This window comes from Rattus rattus, chromosome 2 (assembly GCF_011064425.1).
Source record: "Rattus rattus isolate New Zealand chromosome 2, Rrattus_CSIRO_v1, whole genome shotgun sequence".
NCBI lineage: Eukaryota > Metazoa > Chordata > Mammalia > Rodentia > Muridae > Rattus > Rattus rattus.
The window spans coordinates 126,176,758-126,197,438 of NC_046155.1; the positions used below are offsets into that span (position 1 = coordinate 126,176,758).

Genomic DNA, 20,681 nt, shown 5'->3' on the forward strand with positions numbered 1-20,681 from the left:
CTTTCTACATGGACGCTGGGTATTGAACTCAAGTCCTCGTGACTAGCACAGCAAGCACTTTACTAACAGCCATCTCTCCCTCTTTGAAGCTCATGCCTTCTATCAGCACATGAATAGCTCTGAGCAGGCCTGCTCCAAGGAAGGCTGGATAAGATCATTTTAATCTATATTTCTCCATGCTGCATGATTGAGACCGTACTGCATCTATGATCATTGGTGAACATTGCCAGAATTCAGGGTGCAAGATGAAGAGGACCTCTGGAAGTTTAATGGGATGCATTAAAGGGCCATGGAGGCCTACCTGGAAGGATGGGAAGACAACTACATTGTCCAGGAGGAGCAAGCAGATGTTCTCGGGTGTGCTTAGGAGAAGGGCATCTAGTTTGTAATATGTGATTGTGGTAGAAGACAGGTGAGGATAGCCCCATGTGTTAGCAGAGGGTCTACTCTCTGAAACGGCCCAGAAGTCCCGGTTGCTTTATGAATGAATCCTCAAAGCCTTGGCATTGACCTTCAACTAAAAGTGCCTGGACTCTGTTTTATAAACTGCTGCTTCCCTGCCAGCAGTTTGAGTCTGCATCACCTGTATGGTGTCTTAAAATACCCTTTGTATACACCCCACAGGAAAGTATGCTCCCAGAGCTGGAGGAGGAGAGGCTCGGGCACAGTGATATCTGAAAGCCCCTGAAGTCTTTCTAAGTAAATTGCTAACTGGACATGAATGCCAGAGAAAAGGAGGTCCCTTGCTGGGTCCCCACTAAGGGCTGACAGGCCAGAGCTGTGCCTCCCCCACTTCCCCGTCGTTGGACTTGTATAAATTGACGTGCTGAGAGAACTCTGTCAGAAATAAGCTGTGACTGGATGGGTCCCCACAGTGACCTGACTACCGTGAGGGACCTCCTGCGAGCAAGCATGGTAGAAAGTAGCTGACTGGCTGGGCTCTGAGGTGGGCTATGCATTGGCCTGCTCTTGCAGAATGTTACTGGTTGTCTTTGCAGACTTTCCAGGAATGAATTCTCACATCGTGGGAGTCTTTACTTCCAGAAAAGCTAGGGACAGCAAACCCTGTGTGGCACCAGGGCAGAGAACATTTTCACAGAGGAAGTTTATAGACACAGGCGTGAAGTAGGGGCACCTGTTTGCTTACAAGACTTCTTATTGCCTAAGCCAATCTCTCCCTGCTGCCTTTGCCTTGGAAAGATGCAGTGCGTGGGTCTGCAGATGCAGACCCTGCTGCTTCTGAGCCTCCATTCCTGTCAGCTCTGTCCTCTCTGGGTAAGCCTGCGCTTCCCAGTCCATCCATGGAGAAAGGGAAGACACTGGATAATACAGGTGTGGAACCACAGCCTGAGCCTCTCTCTGTCCTTGCTTTAAATGTGCTTGTGAGTGGCCCCTCCACTCCTCTCTTAGACCCTCTTGGTGGTCCCAAAAGAAGCAGTGGGACCAATCAGTTCTTGGCTGGGACTCTCCGGGCTGATGCACACCAGCTCACACTCAGCCCTGGCAGGTGCACACCAGCTTACGTTCCTCCCCACCCCCCATCCCTGGCCAATGCACACCAGCTCAGAGCCTTCCATTCTAAGTGATCGTTTCAAGTTGATGGTTTCCCTGCTTGCTCACCCAGGCCACACCATTGTCCTTGCAAATAAAGAAAGCACCTGTCCTGTGCCTGTTCCCTTCTAAGGGCCAGACACCTTGAAGGTACTTCTTACAAACAGGAAGTGGGAGTGGTCAGGGCAGAGACTTGGGAACAGCCTCAGCTGTACTGGTGAGAACACAGTAGGCCCATGGCTGCAACCAGAGGCTGCCTAGTCTGAGGCCAGCGTGTGTAATAAATGCTCGCTTCCAGAAGATTCATGGTCACTGCCACGTTCCTCTTGTACCTGGACTTTCTTCCACTCTCCACCAGAAAACGCCAACATTGTCAATGGGAGTAAGAAAAGACAAGTATTCTGGATTTTGGCCCCAGAGCCATGGTGTGATTTACCTTGACTGAGTTAACTGCCCTACTTCCACCACAGTCGTGAGCCTATGGAATTTCACTAGGAGTTTGGTCCTGAGTTTGCCTTTGACTCTCTGAAGCCTGCGACAGTTCCCCTCCAGGCCTCTGTGGCTCATGCACTCATTTAGTTAGTGGATTCCTTAACCTCCCCTGCTCCCCTGTACTCATTACACATATGCTCTTCCTGGACATGGCGCCCTTGTGTGTTGATCTCTGCTCTCAGGCAGTTCTTCTCCTGAGAAAGCTAGGAGACGAGGCTCTGCTGACAGTTTTGGCAGCTCCAGTTTGGGTGCGTGGAGAACCAGCCGGGAGACGGCTATGTCATGATGGTCCATCTCTCCCTTGCTCTTGGAATCACTCTAGAACCTCCATCGTAATATTTTCCCATTTCTCTCCTTCCTCCTTCCTTCCAGCCATCCTACTATGATGATTTCTGATAATCTGCCCAGCTCTTCCCACGTCTCCCTTCTCTCCAGGTCCTACCTGTTGTAAAATGCTTCGTGTCGACTTGGCCTTTAGAAAAACATTTTTCCCTCATGGTTTCTTTATTTTACATTTTTTTTAAAAAAAATTCATGTGTATGGATATCTTTCTTTGTCTTTTATTCTTTTTTCTTGCTTCTTTTTTTCTTTTATTGGATTTTTATATTTACATTTTAAACGTTATCACCTTTCCTGGTGTCCCCTCCAGAAATCCACTATCCCCCCCTCTTCTATGAGGGTGCTTTCTCACCCACCTACTCCCTCCCTCCTACCTCCCTGCCCTGACATTCCCCTACCCTGGGGCATCAAGCCTTGACAGGACCAAGGCTACATATGCAGATGGAGCCATAGGGCCATCCTTGTGTTCTCTTGGGAGTTTCAAATCCCCATATCAGCCTGAAGGTTCAGAATTTGGATTCTTGAGTCCAGGCTTACGTGGGTTCATGTGTACCCTCCCTCATTTCTCAGCTTTGCATTCCTGTACAAGGTGGAGTTTAAAGGCCCTTGGTGCCCTGTGTCAGAAGTGCTGATCCTAAACCTCCCTGCCACTCGGATGGATGCAAAGTCCTCTGTGCAGTGTCCTGTCCAGCAGTGGAAGTCTGACACACATGGCTTCCATGGTATCTTGCTGTATATCTTCCTGTTGTGACCGTAGGATCAGTGGCACGATGACATATCTTTCAGTAGAGGGACTAAGGTATAATTCACTGGGGTCTCCATCGAGCCCCATGATAACCACTGTTGGGGCTCCTCCGTGTCCTGGAAGGATAGTAAGTTAGGATATTTGACTTCCACCCTGACCTGTGATTGGTTCTGTGGAGGAGGAGGTGCCTCTTCTTAGCTCCAATGATGACTCTCAAGAGCTCAGCTTAACACCTCCAGCTGTCACTCAGGAGTCCACGCACAGAGATGAGTCACCAAGGCAAGCCTGGCGACTCCTCACTGTCCAAACACCAGGACACTTGGTCCAACTTCTGCCTGCTAGTCTTGGTGCGCATTGAACTCTTGCCCGTGCGCCAGCCAGGCATGCTGAATCCTATGCTTCTTGATCTCTTTTCCTCTTCCCAGATGGGTAAGAATGAGTCACAGACCGGCTAAGACTTGAATCCAGAGTTGAAGTCCACAGCACCTGCCTCTTTAGAGCAGAGCATGGCCCCTGACTGGGCTTTATACAGCCCTCCTCAGCCAAACTTTTTCTATGGTGCCAGGCTCCTTCTTCCACCCTTCAGCTCTTTTTTGTTGTCATTCCTCCTTTCCTACCTCCTTTCCTCAAAAATTCTTGGACTAAGTCCGAGGTCCATAGCGCACAGGATCACTTTTCCTAGCGAGGTGGCATATTTGAATACTTGGTTCCCAGTTGATGGAACTGTTCAGGAAGGATTCATAAGTATGTGATTGGGGGTGGGTTTTGGGGTTTTAAAAGCCCATACACCATTCCCAGGTAGCTGTCTGGTTCTTTCTGTTCTGTCTGTCTCTCTGTGTTTCTGTCTCTCTGTCTCTCTGTCTCTCTCTGTTTTTGTCTCTCTGTCTCTCTCTGTTTCTATCTCTCTGTGTGTCTCTGTCTATTTCTGTCTCTCTGTCTCTGTGACTCTGTCTCTCTGTGTTTCTGTCTCTATCTTTCTGTGCATCTCTGTCTCTCTGTCTGTCTGTCTCTCTCTCTCTCTCTCTCTCTCTCTCTCTCTCTCTCTCTCTCTCATGGTTTTGTCTCAAGATGTGAGTTCTTTCCTGTCCCAGTGCTCTGCCTTCCTGCCTACATTCCACCATGCCCCTCTGCCATAATGATCATGGACTCAGCTCTCTGAAACCGTAAGCCCCAAAGAACCTTTGTCTCCTAGTAGTTGCCTTAGTCACTTAAGTCACTTAGTTGACTTAGTTGCTGTCTTAATGTAAAAATAGAACAGTAGTTAGGACACCCACGGGCAACAGGGATTTTCATTATTGTTTTTTTGGGAAAGTGAAGCTGTCCAACCTGGCAGATCCAGCCTGCTTTCATAATCTTCATAATAAAATAGTAGCTCACAGAATCCAGGGAAGAACAACACACTTGTCGCATGGGCCTGCTGTGGTGGCTTTCACTGTGGATAGCGTTCCTGCTATGTCTCTCTCATTGTGGGACTATTCCCTGCTTCCATTTTCTCATTTGTAAATGGAGGATACCAATGGTTCCAAGATTGTGGGTTTTTTGTTTGATCTTTGTTCGTTTGGAAGGGGGTGGAGGGGTTGTGTTATGTGTTTGTGAGTTGATGGTGAACCCTTAGGATGTTCTGATGACAATAGTCCCCAAATCTGCCTTTCCCCTCCTAAGGGACCCACAGTGAACAGCAATCCTCTGTCCCATAGCAATGTCTTCTGAGGGTTCCCAGTATGCAACCTGCTTTTCATGAAGTCAGCCCCCCTGCATGGTTTCCAGTCTTGTACCATCCTGCTGGTGACATCAGTGGGCTCCTAGAGAGAGCTGAAAAGGTCCCTCTACCCCTGTTGGTAGAACTGCATGATTCAAACTCCTTCCACCCAGTTCCAGTACTAAGGCTAAATCAGTAAAGAGGATTAAATGGCTTGTGGGGGATGCAGATGTTCAATGGCCTGTTACAGCCCTGGTTCACCAGCCTCTGTGTGTCTGGGCTACTCCCTCCTAGAAAGGTTGGATTTTATGGTTTTGCAATACACTCGAAACACTAAGACAGCCTTCCAGTCAAGCTAATTAAGGCCTCATTTCCAAGCAGGAGTATTGAAGGTGGGCTGAACCTGTAAAAATGGAGTCAGCTTTTGATAGCTACAAGTTATTGCAATAAAATTGTGGGTGGGAGGAAGAATGTGGGAGGAAGCTGTCATTTCTGGAAGCCAATCAAGTTGGCTACAAAGAGAAAAGGGTCATGCAAATAAGGTGTCCCAGTCCTTCCTTCAGTCCAACAATTCTTGAACTTAATGATTTTTAACATCTAATTCAAGGAGAAATTAGTCATTAGGCATTAAGACAAGCAGGAAGACTCCTGTCTTAACAAAGAGCCCTTCCTGCAGAACGGAATGAACTCAGGAATAATTAAAAGCTTGCAGAAGTACAGAAATGCTCTATTAACTGAAGTCGCCTTCATGGAACGAGGGCCCTTCCTACCCCCGAACAGATCATGGAGGTTATGATGAAGAGTTACGGCTCTACTAAGGTCTAAAGAGATGTGGCAATTGACTCAAATCATCATCAGTGTCATTTCGGAGGCAGATAAAGTTGGCTGTTGGATGGAGTCTCTCCCAGCAGAGACTGCATTCCAACTGAGGAAATGAAGCACACGGTAAGAGCATCCTAGCTGGATTGTCCCAACCCTGTCCCGTTGCTTCCAGAATCTAGATGCCATCATTCTGAAAGAGCGTAATGACTAAGTAGCAGTTGTGTTCCACACTACGCAACAGCAGCCAAGACTCTCCTGTTCACACTCACCCATTCCAATAGGTCCTGTGATCGCAGGGTGTGGTCCATACTGTTCTCTCTGCCCTGAGTGGCTATAGCTCAGCAGAACCTTATCCTGGGTACAGAATGGCCTCACGCTTGCCACACACACTGTCTCATATTTGCCCTGGCTCATCAACAAGGATTGACCGTGATGGATTCTTCACGCCCAAGACACCTTTGACTGGGAAGAACAGATCACCCTCTGTTTATGACTGTGGTGTTCATCTTGCGTATTTGTTAAGCTACCTTTTCAAACACTACAGAGTCAACAGTTCTCTGAGTATTTGTACAATGCTTAAAAACAATATGGATTTAACAAAGGAAAGTTTCTTAACATTTAAACGCAGATTTTAAAAGCAAACACTCCTAGGCATTTATTTGAAATGAATACTTCTAAAAAGTCAGATTGCCATAAATGTTTAAAAGGCCTGTGAAGGATAAGAACGCCGCGTCCATAAAGACCAGGAAGCTCTAAGCACAGTGTACCGGCATGAAGTGCGAGGACCTGAAGCTGTTTGTTTAAACTCTTTGTTCATACCCTATGTAAAGTTTGGGCTTTAATTTTTCTGTGTGCTTTCAGTTAACCCTAAAGCTGCCTTCCTAAAGCCTCAGAAACACATGTCAAACAACCTAGGCCACCGTCTCTGGTTATTGTCTAAATCCCTTTGGACATCAGATCCGTGCCTCAGCTCACAGTAATCCTGAGCTTCCAGTCCTCTGGTCCAGTCCAGTGCTGTAACTAAACCCTTAAAATCCTCCTCCCCTCTGGAGAGCTTCACTTTGGAAACTTGATATCTTTCCCAGAGATGATAAATTTTAAGTTTTGTATATCTGCCAGTCCCCGGCCTATTGTTCTGTCATTTTGATGCATGGTGCTTGTCTGTTAGCGTTATTAAAAACTTATGTGTCTCCTATTATTATTTTATTCTAATTAGATGGGCCATTTGGAGGTTTCGTCTCCTAGGAGATGCAATTGGGCCTGTGTAATTATCTCTCTTCCTTAGGACAGCTGGCTAATTCATCACCTTGGAGTGCAGGGTTAGGTTCTCGGCCCACCTGTTCATTTGATGTGGCCATAGGCACTTAGTGGGTTTTTCTAATACTTAATCTCTGTGTCTGATCTTTCCCATGTGCACAGAGAGAAAGGAGTACACCCTATTACTTTCCTTGTTTTTGTTAGTAATATGAGTATAGTAAAATCGGATCCCCCATCCTTTTTGAGACAGGATCTGGTGTATCTCAGGCTGGCCCCCAAACACATTATATGGTGGGGGATAATCTTAAACTCCTGATCCTCCTGCTGCTACCTCCCAGGGATGGGATAACCAGCACGTGCCACACCTGTTTTGTGCAGACTTAGAGATCAAACCCAAGGCTTTGTACACGCTAGGAAAGCCACTCTCCCAACTGAGCCACATTCTCAGCCAGCCACAAATCTAATCATAGGCACAGCACTTGGACAATGTTCGCAGTAACCTACATTTTGCCTCCATCTTTGCTATTTATAGACAATGATTTGTGATTTACATAAGACTTGTCTTCAAATTACTTGAAATCAGTTTGCTTGTCTTAAGCCATGGCACTTGATGAACCAGCTATATTTGGTTAATTATTTTGCAAATACCACTGGCTTCCATCTGCGTGCGTTCTACATCCACAGAGCGAACAAACACCGATGGAAACACGGTCCACAGAAAACTGCATCTGTACTGAAGGAGTACAAGTGTAAGGACTGAGGAGACGGTTCAGTGGGCAAAAGTGCTTGCCATGTAATTATAAGGACCTGAGTTTCAATCCCCAGAACTTACATAAAAGCTGGATGAGCAGGACAAGTGTCTAACCTTGTGGAGATGGGAGGTGGAGACAGGATTCCCGGCAGCTCTGCAGACCAGCTAGCCTGCCAGATGTGGTAGGAAACAATGAGGAGATGACTGTCTCAAAGTAAAAGGCAAAGACTGACACCCAAGGCTGACCCCTGACCTTCATACACATGCCTTGGCATACATGCACCTGCAACACACACACACACACACACACACACACACACACACACACACACACACACACACACAATCAAGTAAAGGTGTCAGCCCTGATGAGACAGGACTGTTCTAGAACCATCCAGGATGTGTTACCACAGCATAACTGAGGAGAGTCAGTTGAAGAGCATGTGGTGGGAATTCTCACTGCTGGACTCCTAAGCAATGTCCTTATTTTCAAAGCACAGAAACAAATCTCCAATTTTTAAAAAGCGCCAATGTAAAAGGAAGTGTCTGTGGGTTATGAAACCATACTGTAAGGAAAATAGAGGCCAATAAACAAGATGAGATCATGCAACCTCCCCACACTACTATTGGGCCCTGTTGAGATGTAACAGAACAGAACAGAAGCTTCCGAGTGTGTACACCAAAAGCCAACTGTTCTGGATCCCTAAGAGCCTATGGCTGTCTTGGAGCCTCTTCTGGGTCAGGTTGGATAATGAAGAAAGGCCACCTGGGAGGAAGGGAACTTGTGTGGTAAAAGCTTGAGAGAAGAGTATTACAGCAGACCAACAGGACCTAGCATGAGACATGGATGCAGCTGAGAGGGTAACAGTCTGGGGATGGAGGGAAGGAGGGTAGGGCATCCCGGAGACATCCCAGTACCATGACATATGCTAAACACCCAAGGACCAGACTACAACCCCAGACTCCTTGTTGTGGCTCTCCTTACTGTGAACATTTGAGCAGTTTAAAAAAAAAAGCCTAAGTTGATCCTGCTAGTTACTGTGTAGGGTGTGATCAAATCAAGGTTGGCAACTCAGGCCCCCTTGGGATGCCCCAGCTCTGCAGGTGAGAGCCGTCCAGGGAGTGGAGGAAGGACTTGATTTGCTCATACCTATGTTCTGAAGGACAAGGGTTTCCTCTCTTTCTCAATACCACTGACATCAAACATATTCTTCCAGTACTCATACAGAGCACAGTTCTGAATGGTGAACCTCTAGGGGGCACATCGAAGCATGCCTAAATATTTTCACATTTAAAATATATAATATATATGTTACAGTTTCTATTTTGGAAATCACAATCCCAAGATGATTTCCTTTTGGAGTAGAGTGAGGGATGAAAAGTTCCTGTAAAAGGTCTTTGACTTAAACTCCTGAAGTTGTGGAAGAGAAGCAAGGTAAAGCAGCCTGTTTTAGTAGAAAAATGGATTAATTTGTGGGATTTTGTTGTGGTTTGGAAGCCAGAGTTTTCAGTTACAAATAACCTACAGAATATAGATTCTGGCCTGAGGAACCCTTCCCCCACCCCCCAGGGATGCTCCACATGGTATAGTTTAAAGAAACAGGCAAGAATGCATCAAGGAGGGGTCTAAGAAGGTCTTAAAGTAAGCACTCAACATGTATGACCTTGACCTTGCTTTCTGTTCTTCCTTCCTTACAGTGATTCCCAAGGTCACCAAGCACCTGCTCTCAAACCCTGTGTTCACCTGCATCGTCCTGGCTGCTTGCATGGAGATTGCTGTGGTGGCCGGCTTCGCCGCCTTCCTGGGCAAGTACCTGGAACAGCAGTTTAACCTCACCACTTCCTCTGCCAACCAGCTGCTCGGTGAGTGGGTCTCATTGTCCTCCTGCTTTACCAACATGCTCAAAGAATGCACGGAGCTCCAAAAAGTGTGAAGAAGTGTGCTAAGGTAGTAGCCACGGTATAATGCGTATCCTTTCAATTCAAGGAACATCAGAGTGATGTTTTCACAGCTACTAAAAACATACTATTAGGGCCAGTGAGAAGGCTCAGCAGGGAGAGCATCTGTTGCTCCAGGCTGACGACCCATGTTGAATACCCAGAACTCACGGCTGGAAGAGAGAATCAACTCCAAAAGTTGTCCTCTGACCACATGGGTAGGTACCAGGATACACACAGCCAGAATAATAATACTTAAAAAAAAGTGTTATAAGAAAACACAATGATATATATGGTATATGTAGGAAGCATCGCAAGAGGTCAGGAAATCACTTGCCTAATGTGAATGGGAAATTTTGAAGCATATATGATAAAAGAGAGCAATGGAAGTCCATCTTAAAAGATTAGTAGATTTTTATTAGACAATGAGAATGATCTTAGCAGCATAAAACCCACACTTCACAAATACAGATCCTGGAGGATATAACCATGTGCCAGAGAGATTGGTCAGTGGGTAAAGCTTGTAACACAGGTGTCCTAACTTGATCCCAGGAACTCTCATGAAGGTGGAAGAAGACCGCCAGCTCCAAAAAGTTGTCCTCTGATCTCAAAATACACTGTATCACTCCTCCCCACATATACATATGCAATAATATCTTGAAAAAATAAAGTTAAAAAGGCATGCCCATGCTGTTGACCTTGCCCATGGCAGGCATAACTAATGGATCACAGAATTTTTCCCAGTGTGAGGCAAGGCTTTACAGTTCTTCTCACCAGGCACCTACTTCTAATCGTTTGAAGTTGAGTTAAGGAAACCAATCTGCCCTCCCGAGAAGCAGCATTGCCGAGGTGGGGTGGACAGTATGTTCACCGAGTATACCTTAGACTGCTTTTCATGTGAGAGGAATCTACTCTTCACTCCTCATATGATCGACAGGCTGCATTAATTGAGTTGACCACCTCAGAACTTGACTAGGATTGGCGAGAACAAAGCAATTGAGGATGCTGAGTTCCAATGTAAACTTGCTAGGAATGATACATAATTGGTGATGTCCTGCATTCAGTTGAGGGCTGAAGAGGGGATCTTGGTTAATAGCATAGATAGCTAAAACACTAAAGATGAAAGATTTCTAAGCAGGGAAACAGAAGGGGATGCAGAAGAGAAGGAACCTGAGGGGACAGCCCTAGCAAGAGCTCAGCTGTTCCTCTGAAAGGGCAGAAGCGGGGCATGTGATTAAGGTTGCTGAGTACAACGTATGCCCAGGTGGCAGAGAGGGTTCCAACTCCTAGACTTCATCTTCCTTGTCAACTGGGAAGAATAGGAGGGTTTCCTTATCATACCCTTTAGCATCTCCTGGGGTGGGGCTGGAGAGATGGCTCTGCAATTAATAGCACTAGTTGTCCTTACAGTGGACCTGATGCCCACATAGTGACCCACACCATCCATAGCTCTAGTTCTAAGGGATCCCACACCCTCTTCTGACCTGCAGGCACCTGGAATGCACATGGTGTTTGCACACATATACACTCAGGCAAAGCATGCATACCTAAAATAAAAATCAAAAATCTTATAGTTTGTTTGGTAAAGTCTCTGCTGTACAAGGATGAGGATGTGATCTTGGGTGCCCGGCACCTACTTAAAAGCCCATCAAGGCAGGGCACATCTATAACCTCATGGCTGAGGGAAGAAGAGACAGGCAGATCCCCAGAGTTCGCTAGGGAGCCAGTCTAAACAACTGGTAAACTCTTGAATTCAGTGAGCTATTGCATCTCAGAAAATAAGGTAGAGGGGCTGGTAAGCTGGCTCCATGGCTAAGAGCTCTTTGAGAGGACCTAGGTTAAATCCCACTACCTCCATGGGCACTCACAACTACCAATAAGTCAGGTTTTCGGAGATTCAGTGCTCTCCTCTGGCCTCAGGCATACACACGATGCTTGAGCATACATGCAGGGAAGATGACCGTATACATAAAATAAAATAAAAACTTTAAATAAAGTGGAGATCCATGGGTAAAGGTACCAAACTTCAGCTACCAGCACCCATATACCCATGTGCATTTGTGCATGCACACAAACGAATATACATATACACATACACACACATACTTACATACACAGAGGGGGGAGGAGAAGAGTGCGAGGGTGAGGGAGAGAAATTTCCCATTGCTTCACAAAATGGCCAACAAATTAGAAGGATGCTGACCAGCATGGGTGATGAGGGACATGCCCATGAAACCTAAAGGGGGCGCTGTGGCACACTGATGGGATAGATAGTGCTGAGTGCTGGTGAGGATGAGGAGCAACTGGAACCCACACTGCAGTGGGAATGCACAGGGGAGCCTCTGCTTTGGGCAGTTTTTGCAGCACCCATTAAAGCTCAGCATATGCCTATGCTGTGATCCATCAGTTCTGCTTCTGGGCGCTTATCCAACAGACTGGAGTGTTTAGGTCCACTCATTTACATATGCATATATAACAACATTCAGAGCAGCTTTATGCATAATTATCTCACACTGGAACTAACCCAAATGTCTGTCTACGGCAGAATGGGTAAATAAACTATAGACTGTTCATTCTATACCACACGGCTCGGGAAAGGACGAATTCTCACACAGGCTTCCATGGGAATGTGTACGAGTTGAAAGATGTCACACACAAAGAGAAGGAGGTATTTATGGGACTTTAAAAAAAAAAAGATGAATTGCCAATTAAAGTAAAAGAAGCCAAAAGCCACAGATGTCCTTGAAGACTACAGAGAGGTACCCGGGAGCCTCTTAGGCAGCTTGCAAGTGCGTGTGTGTGTGTGTGTGTGTGTGTGTGTGTGTACAAGCATGTGCGCATACATGCATTTGTGCATTTACGTATGCATTCATTTGTAGGCATGTGCAGTGTGTGTGTATGTGTGTGTTTGTGCACGCATATGCCTTCATGCATTTATGTATGCATTCGTTTGTAGGCATGTGCAGTGTGTGTCTATGTGTGTGTATGTGTGTTATGTACATGTGTATACAGGTGCACATTCACACACATGTGTATGCATGTGGAGGCCAGAGGTCAACAGCAGGTTGTCTTCTTCAGTCCCTCTCCACCTTAGTTTCTGATGCAAAGTCTTTTTCGCACTGAGCCAGCTGGCCAGCATGTGGCTGAGCTCAACCTGTCTCCCTGCAGTCCAGCTCTGTGATTCCAGTTGTGCGCCCCTATTCCTGGCTCTCTCGAAAGTGCCAAGGGTCAAGCCTTCCCAAGCCCCAGCGTATCTGGAATTGTTCTAAGCTTGACCTGAGTGCTGGCCGTGCAGGTGTCTGCACATCCAGTTTTCCAAATTGAAAAGTTTACCAGGGTGGTCTTTGTGTGTTTCACAGGATACAACATTCTAGTTTAAAAAGAAATCTAAACCCCGACAGTTAGGAAAGCACACCACGGTTTTCTCTCCCTGGAAACTACTGTGGAATGCAAGCTCCCCCCCTCCCCCACTAATCATTCTTACCTTCCACTTTTAGGTAAGCCTTAGTAAACTGCAGCCAGCTTTTCAATGCCTGCAGGACAGAGGAGAAAAACACCCTCCCCTGTAATAGAAGCTATAGTTTTTGTGGTCTCTAGAATCTGGGGGTTAGACCTCCAGCACCCCAGGGTTTCTCTCTAAACCCTGAGTTTCTCTGCTGCTGCATCTTCTGCTTTGATTGTGCTTACACAGCTGCATCCTCAGGACCAGGTTCTATTTTAGAAGAAATGCCTAAGTTTTCTATCAACAAACAAATCAATAGTCTGGGGGCAGAAGGTCAGGAAAACAATTCTACTGCCTAGCATCTGTTTGTTTCCCAGTGATGCCTGCATGTTGGAGCACTTAACAAGGTGGAAAGAAAAAGTGGGTGGGGGCATCCTCCTGTTCTCCAGGCAGGCTGGCATCAGGTATCCCCTGTCCCTGTAGACGTCTAGCCTGTGGCATAGATCCAGTCAGTCTGTACTGGGGAGAACACACTGCAGGAGAAGCTGGCAGGGTACACTAGGGGAGGCTGATGTAAGGAGATGCTCTCAGAATAGCTCCTGAACTCTCAGAAGAAGGTGTGCATACACTTATCCCAATCTATACATTCAAGGCTACAGGCCACCCACAAAGTCATCAGCAGATGGGTCAGAGTTCAGAGCAGAGCAGGGTAGACAGTCCATGAGGCGATGACATTGATTTATGAGTGCAGATTAAAAGGGCTCAATCTGCATTAGTTAATCTAATGAGGAGGAAGTTTTGGTTCTGACAGTGGCCACGGGTGTTGTGGACATGTACACACACTGGAGAAGTAGAGAGAGGAAAGCTAATAGTGACTGGGAGAAAAGGTGCTGAAATCCTGTTGTTGCCATGGTTACCATCATCACCAGGTGACACCCCCACTGTCTCAACTAGAAAATGAAACAAAGCCCAGGATGCTCTCTGGGAGTGTGCATGTTGTCACCAAGGCTTATTCACACAGATCCAATGTGCCTGCAGATCCGTTCATTCTCAAAGGGGTGCCTGAATGCCATCCCTAGGGATTGGGCTGGACTGAATGGGATCTGAAGGGTGCTCTGTCCTTCTGGAAGCTTCACCTTGATAAAGGATGAGAGCAAGAGACAGGACGGGTAAAAATAAACACGGCAGCTTTAGATGGCAGGGAGAGCCATGGAAACAGGAATCCTGCTGGTGGATAGCGGGAGACGGTAACAGCCCAGAGCTCCTCCAGTCTAGCTGGCTAGCCTACCATGTCTCTTCCTCAACAGTGTGTGATTACAGTTGGGCCACCACCTGCCCAAGTTTACCTGGCTTCTGAGATCCCAACTCTGGCCCTCTCATTTGTGTTTTATCCACTGATCCATCTCTCCTGATATTAAGTCCCCTCTCCATGTCACCAGAGAAGGAGGGACTGATGAAGCCTCTTGGAAAGGGAGATCAGCCAAGGAAAATTGGAAGAGTGTCCTAGGAATAGAACCAAAGCATATGAAAAGGCTGTGGCACCCTGGGCACCTAGACTCTTCTAGGGAGAGAAAGTAGGAAAACTGGGTGTTGGGGTGGCCAGTGGCATGGACTGGGGATGGATGCACACAGGACAAGGTCATGATCTTCATATTCATACCAAAGGCTGGAAAACTAAGCCCAGATGTCTGAAGCGGCCAGTGACACACAGGTCCTGGTCTGTTTTACATACAGGTTAGTGTCTTGGCAAGCTAAGCCTTCCTGATTATATTTTCTTACCCTAATACGAAAAATTAATTTGCATTCCCGTAGCACTTACCAGCTGGTTGATGTAGCCGATTGACCTGGGGGTCCGTTGATTGGCAGGGAGGAGGCCGAGTAGACTGGAAAATTAGCCATGCATAATCTACACCGTAGATAAATGACACTCGGTAATTTAAAGCCGAGTCATAGATGAAATGAATCAGAACAGAGCCACAGCAAACAGGCGATTGGAACAGCAGGGTCCTTTGGTTTTCCGACAACACCCTGGGTCTTTGGGAATCCTGGGAACAGGCTTCGGGTCTGCTGCCTTGGAGATAGCTCTGTGTCTGAGAGAGAGAGAGATCGAATGCTCGCCCTTTATTCACCAAGTGCTGCAGAACATAGTGACTCGTTGACATTGCTTTCTGAGGTATAGCAGACCTGGCTAAACGGTGTCCTCCACAAATTTGTGAGCCCTTCAACCTTTGGTAAACAGCCCTGGAGCCTACCATAAGCCTTCCTTGCCCTCATGAGAAAAGAAAAATTCTCAGAGTGTGTGTGTGTGTGTGTGTGTGTCTGTGTGTGTGTATGTGTGTGTGTGTGTGTGTGTGTGTGTGTGTGTGTGTGTGTGTATTTACGTGTGCATGCACGCATGCTTTCACATGTGTAAGTATGTCTGCAAATATGTCTGTGTTGCATGTATTTCTGTTTGTTTGTATATATTTATATATGCCTTCAAGTGTGTGAATAGAGGGTGAATGTGTGAATGTTCATATGTTTAAGTGTGTGTCTGCCACTGACATGTGTGGTCATATGTGTGTGAGCATCATGTTGATGTCCATGTCCTCCTCAGCTACTCAGCACTTAGTCTTTTGAGGCAGAATCTCTTGCTGAGCTTGGAGCTTTGCAGTTTTTACTAGTCTATCTTGCCCCAGGTATCCAGTCCCTGAGTACTGAGGTTCCAGGTGGGCCACCAGGCCTGCTTGGCATTCACATGGGTTCTGGGGACCTGGTCTCCAGCCATTATGCTTGTCTCTTTACCTACTGAACCATCTCCTCCACCAATAACTCTTCAGTTGATCTTAAGTCCCTTGTCCAGGCCACTTCAGAAATGCACAAGGATAATCAAGTGCCAGCCAGGGTGCTTAAGGTCCTGAGTTCCACAGCCAGAATCAAAATAAAACAACCAACCAATAAAAAAGCCAAAGGGAGGTGGTGTCTCAGAAACAGGTGCCTGAGAAATGTCACCCAAGGATATCCTCTGGCTGCTACATGACACAGGCACATATATGTGCACATGCATACAAACATTCAGAAAGAGAGAGAGGGAGGGAGAGAGGGAGAGAGAGAAAGAGGGAGGAGGGAGGGAGAGAGAGAGAAGGAGAGGAGGAGGAGGAGGGGAGGAGAGGGGGAAGGGGGGAGGGGAAGGGAAAGGAGGGGAGGAGAGGGGAGGGGAGAGTTGAGTTCACATAGAAGTTGAACCTGTTGGGATATGCCTTGAGTCCCAACACTTGGGTAGCTGATTAGAAGGATTGCCAAGTGTTTCCGGCTAACCTGGTCTATAGAATAACACCAAAACACCAAAAGGAAGGGGTGGCGGGGGAGACAAAGAAAGAAATACTGATGCAGAGCCGGTATCATTGCTTCCCAATATTTAATTTCCTGGATTTCACCCTTGGTCCCCAGTGTTCTGGATTCATCTCTTGGTTGGCTGCATGTTAGCTTTGTGCACGTATGGCACCAGGTGTGGTATGCCAGCAGTGTATGGCACCAGGTGTGGTATGCCAGCTGTGTATGGCACCAGGTGTGGTATGCCAGCTGTGTATGGCACCAGGTGTGGTATGCCAGCTGTGTATGGCACCAGGTGTGGTATGCCAGCTGTGTATGGCATCAGGTGTGGTATGCCAGCTGTGTATGGCATCAGGTGTGGTATGCCAGCTGTGTATGGCACCAGGTGTGGTATGCCAGGTGTGTATGGCACCAGGTGTGGTATGCCAGCAGTGTATGGCATCAAGTGTTGTATGCCAGCTGTGTATGGCACCAGGTGTGGTATGCCAGCTGTGTATGGCATCAGGTGTGGTATGCCAGGTGTGTATGGCACCAGGTGTGGTATGCCAGCTGTGTATGGCACCAGGTGTGGTATGCCAGCTGTGTATGGCATCAGGTGTGGTATGCCAGCCAGGTGTGTATGGCACCAGGTGTGGTATGCCAGCTGTGTATGGCACCAGGTGTGGTATGCCAGCTGTGTATGGCACCAGGTGTGGTATGCCAGCTGTGTATGGCACCAGGTGTGGTGTGCCAGCAGTGTATGGCACCAGGTGTGGTATGCCAGCTGTGTACACTGTGGCTCCCAATAACTGTCCCCCTTAGTTATCTGAGAGTTCTCTGGGAACAGACCTAAGACCCTCTGTGAATACTTGAGAGTCACACGGAGACCCACCAATCCCTCCCCTGCCATTCATAGTCCACTGTTCTGCTTCCTCAGGGATGACGGCAATCCCCTGTGCCTGCCTGGGCATCTTTCTGGGTGGCCTTTTGGTGAAGAAGCTGAGCCTGTCTGCTCTGGGGGCCATTCGGATGGCCATGCTGGTCAACCTGGTGTCCACAGCCTGCTACGTCTCCTTCCTCTTCCTGGGCTGTGACACAGGCCCTGTGGCCGGGGTCACTGTTCGCTATGGAAACAAGTAAGTACCTAAAGTTTTAACTTGACCCTGCCCAAGCACCCCTGGGCCACCTTCACTGTGGGTTCATAGAGAGAGCTCAGCCATGCCCAAGGCCACCTGGACTGCCCACCACAGGCTAATGGAGCCAACGTGGTCTCGAGGGATCCAGAGCAGAGGAGCACAGAGGCCTTAGCTCCTTACTCGCAGTTGGAAGACTCAGCCCGTCTTCTGGTTGTTGAGCTGTTCTCCTCCACAGCAAGACAATGGAGAGTACAGAGCAAATATTCATTCTCCAGTCCGCTTGCTCTTTCTGACTTTGACTTCAAGAACCATGGGAATGAAAATGATGAGAATAAAAATAAACCCTCTATCAAAATTCTGCTCAAAATAAAAGATATCAATTTCAGTAATTCCTACGTGAGTCAGAAGCCCCCATCCAGCTCACATGGTCATTATTGGGTCAGGCCCCTAGTGAGCATGTTTAAACGGGAAGAGAGGGATAAAGACAAGTTGGGAGGGAAGGCAGGAGGAGCAGGAACCAGCCTGTTGCTATGGCATCCCTTTTCTTAAGCCTTGGTTATCTTCCTGGGACCATGGACTAGAGCCCTTATAGTGATTGCTGTTCAAATACGTTATGGGACTATATTATCTCTGTGTCCACTGTCTCTTTTCCTTATGGGACTCTGAGAGCACCCTGAGCTGAAGAGTGTAGCCCAGGACATGCTGCATTCTGGCTGCCCTTCAGGTCGCACTAACCCATCCTCAACACTCAGGACTCCATGCATCTGGACACATGAGTCTCCCGGCTCAGCCTTGATTTCCCCTTTGATAAAGCTTGTGGGATTATACTGAGAACAAAAAAATGATATCATAGGATTCCTCCAACAGAGCGTGATGAAAGCAGGCAGGGGTTCCTATGTTACTGTGATATCAGGAAGCACTCTGAGCCTTAGGACAGAGTAGGACATGACAGTACTGAAGTCACTTCCTTCTTCTGGGACTGCAGACTGGACTCCCCCATGCGTCTCTTTTCCAGCTTGTGCGCTCTTGGTAGCTGCGTCTTTTTCATTGCAGAGGCAAGCGCAAAGTACCTTAGCGTTTTCCCTCTATGTCTCTGGATATTGAACCAATCAGAAGCTTACAGCCAGGCTGGGCATCCTGTATGCAGGAGTGGGTGGGGTGCCCAGCAGCACAGGAGTAGTTGAAGGTAAGAACCGAATGACCCTAAGCTGAGCCCCAGCTGCCTTCAGCTCAAAGGGCACATGGTTACAAAGGCAAAAAGACCCTTCCTCTCCACTTTGGGAGGAGCCCAGAAGCCATATAGCCAGCTACCCAGCCTAGTACTCTTTCAAGGGGTACAGACCGGACTCTCAGCAGTGGCCCTGCACAGGCCCTTGCAGGGCAGCAAGGAATAAGATGGCGGGAGAATAATAAGTCAGGCTAGGTAAACACCCTGAACAAGGGCACCATGAGGCCCATCGAGGCAGTGCTGTCACCAGCGTTAGCCCTGCTTCTAATGAGTCCCCTTCAACCCTTCTTTTCCAGTTCAGCACGTGGCTCGCCCCTTGACCCCTACTCTCCGTGCAACAACAACTGTGAATGCCAGACAGATTCCTTCACGCCAGTGTGCGGGGCCGATGGCATCACCTACCTGTCAGCCTGCTTTGCCGGCTGCAACAGCACGGTAATCAAAAACCTTGAGGTGCAGGGGAGAGGGTAGGCTCCAGGCAGCCACAGCTGCCCACAGGCCTCTCCGGGGCCAGAGTGCCCAGTACCGTCTTCGCCTTGCTGCAGCCGTTCCTTTGCGCTGGTCTGTCAGGAGGGCAACTGCACAGGGCAGCTCTTCAAGCCTCTAAGACACGTGATGGAGCAGCTGAAAGTAAAACTCAGAGGGGACATTGTATATATTATATTGTGTGTGTGTGTGTGTGTGTGTGTGTGTGTGTGTGTGTGTGTGTGTGGATTATATGCAGCTGGAAAAGTGTTCGTGGCATGAGATACTCACAGAAGGAATCAGGGAATAAGGCTGTGTATAATAGTGAGATAGTGAGAGGCCCACCATGAAATTCTGTAGTAATGGGAAGGCTGAATTGAAGCCAGAGGCCGACTGTAGCTCAGTTTCATCCCCTCTCAGGTCCCTTCCAAGTGTCTCCCACCTGCTTCTCTCTTCCCAGAGTCTTTTTTTGTTTTTCTCCTCCTCCTCCACATGAATTTTTAATTTGGCCACCAGCCTGCCACCTTCCCATCCTCTGTGTGAACATCTGGTGCTGAGTGACCCTCTACGCAGCCAGCTTGCTCCCACCTCACAGGGGCCTCTGCATCTTTCCTTAGCCTGAGTCACACCGCCCCTGCGGCTATACGGGCTGTCCTCCTTCTCTTGTTGAGACCCATCCAGTCGTCACCTAGCTAGCCTTCCAAGACAACCCTCTTCCACCACACTTCAGCCAGAAGGATTTCTGTGACACTACAAACGACCAGCTCATGCCCTCCTGTAGGGCGCTGAGCCTGGCCCATGTCCATCCTCAACTCTCATCTCTGGATGTCTTCTTCCGCTCTAGGTGGCTGTTCAGGTTTCTCTCTGAAGTTTTCTGCTGTACTTCTCTCTTCAGTTGGACAAATCTCACGGACCCCTCAATACCTATTCCAGTGTGTGCTACTCTAAAACGATTCCTCATTTCTCCCATCGGAGTTCTTGACTTGGAGTCTTTGGGTACCTGCTCCTTCCCGGATATATTTGTCTCTCACAGTAGCAATCTTCTGGACGTGTCTGTCTTTGATCCTTGGGTTTCTTTAACTAGGGACACTATTGCCCCAGACGCACTTCATAATTTCTCATACAGTGCACAGATGGGAAGGAAAAGACAACAGCCGTGGGGACTGCTTTCAGGGAGGTAATGCAGTCATTTATTTCCTCCCCACCTTGCCTCCTGCATCTTAAAGAGCAGCAGTTCCCTGAAAGAAAAAAAAATGAATCATTTGTTTTCATTTTCAAAGACTTCATTTTTGCTTGCTTTTAAGATTTAGATTCCTGGCCAGTTATTAACATTTTCTATAAAGGAAATAAATCACCACAGATTGGGGGCTGGGAGGACCCGATTTCATAAACTAGATGATAATGCAATTTCTTTATGTGAGTGGAAGTAAATATTAAAAGGGGGTTGGGACCTGGAGCACGGTTCAAATAAAAACACAAGCTATTATTTCTCATAAGAACATACTTCCTTGACATTTTAATATCC

At 47.5% G+C, this 20,681-nt stretch overlaps 1 protein-coding gene across 2 annotated transcripts in view; it reads left to right on the forward strand.

Moving 5' to 3' along the window:
* Positions 1-20,681, forward strand: part of Slco3a1 (solute carrier organic anion transporter family member 3A1) — a 280,725-nt gene that overhangs the window by 218,512 nt on the left and 41,532 nt on the right. For both annotated transcript variants that reach the window (XM_032893408.1, XM_032893407.1), the window contains exons 5-7: positions 9,355-9,519; positions 17,265-17,463; positions 18,988-19,126. In XM_032893408.1, the coding sequence (XP_032749299.1) occupies positions 9,355-9,519; positions 17,265-17,463; positions 18,988-19,126 (503 nt within the window). The remainder of the gene's footprint in view (positions 1-9,354; positions 9,520-17,264; positions 17,464-18,987; positions 19,127-20,681) is intronic.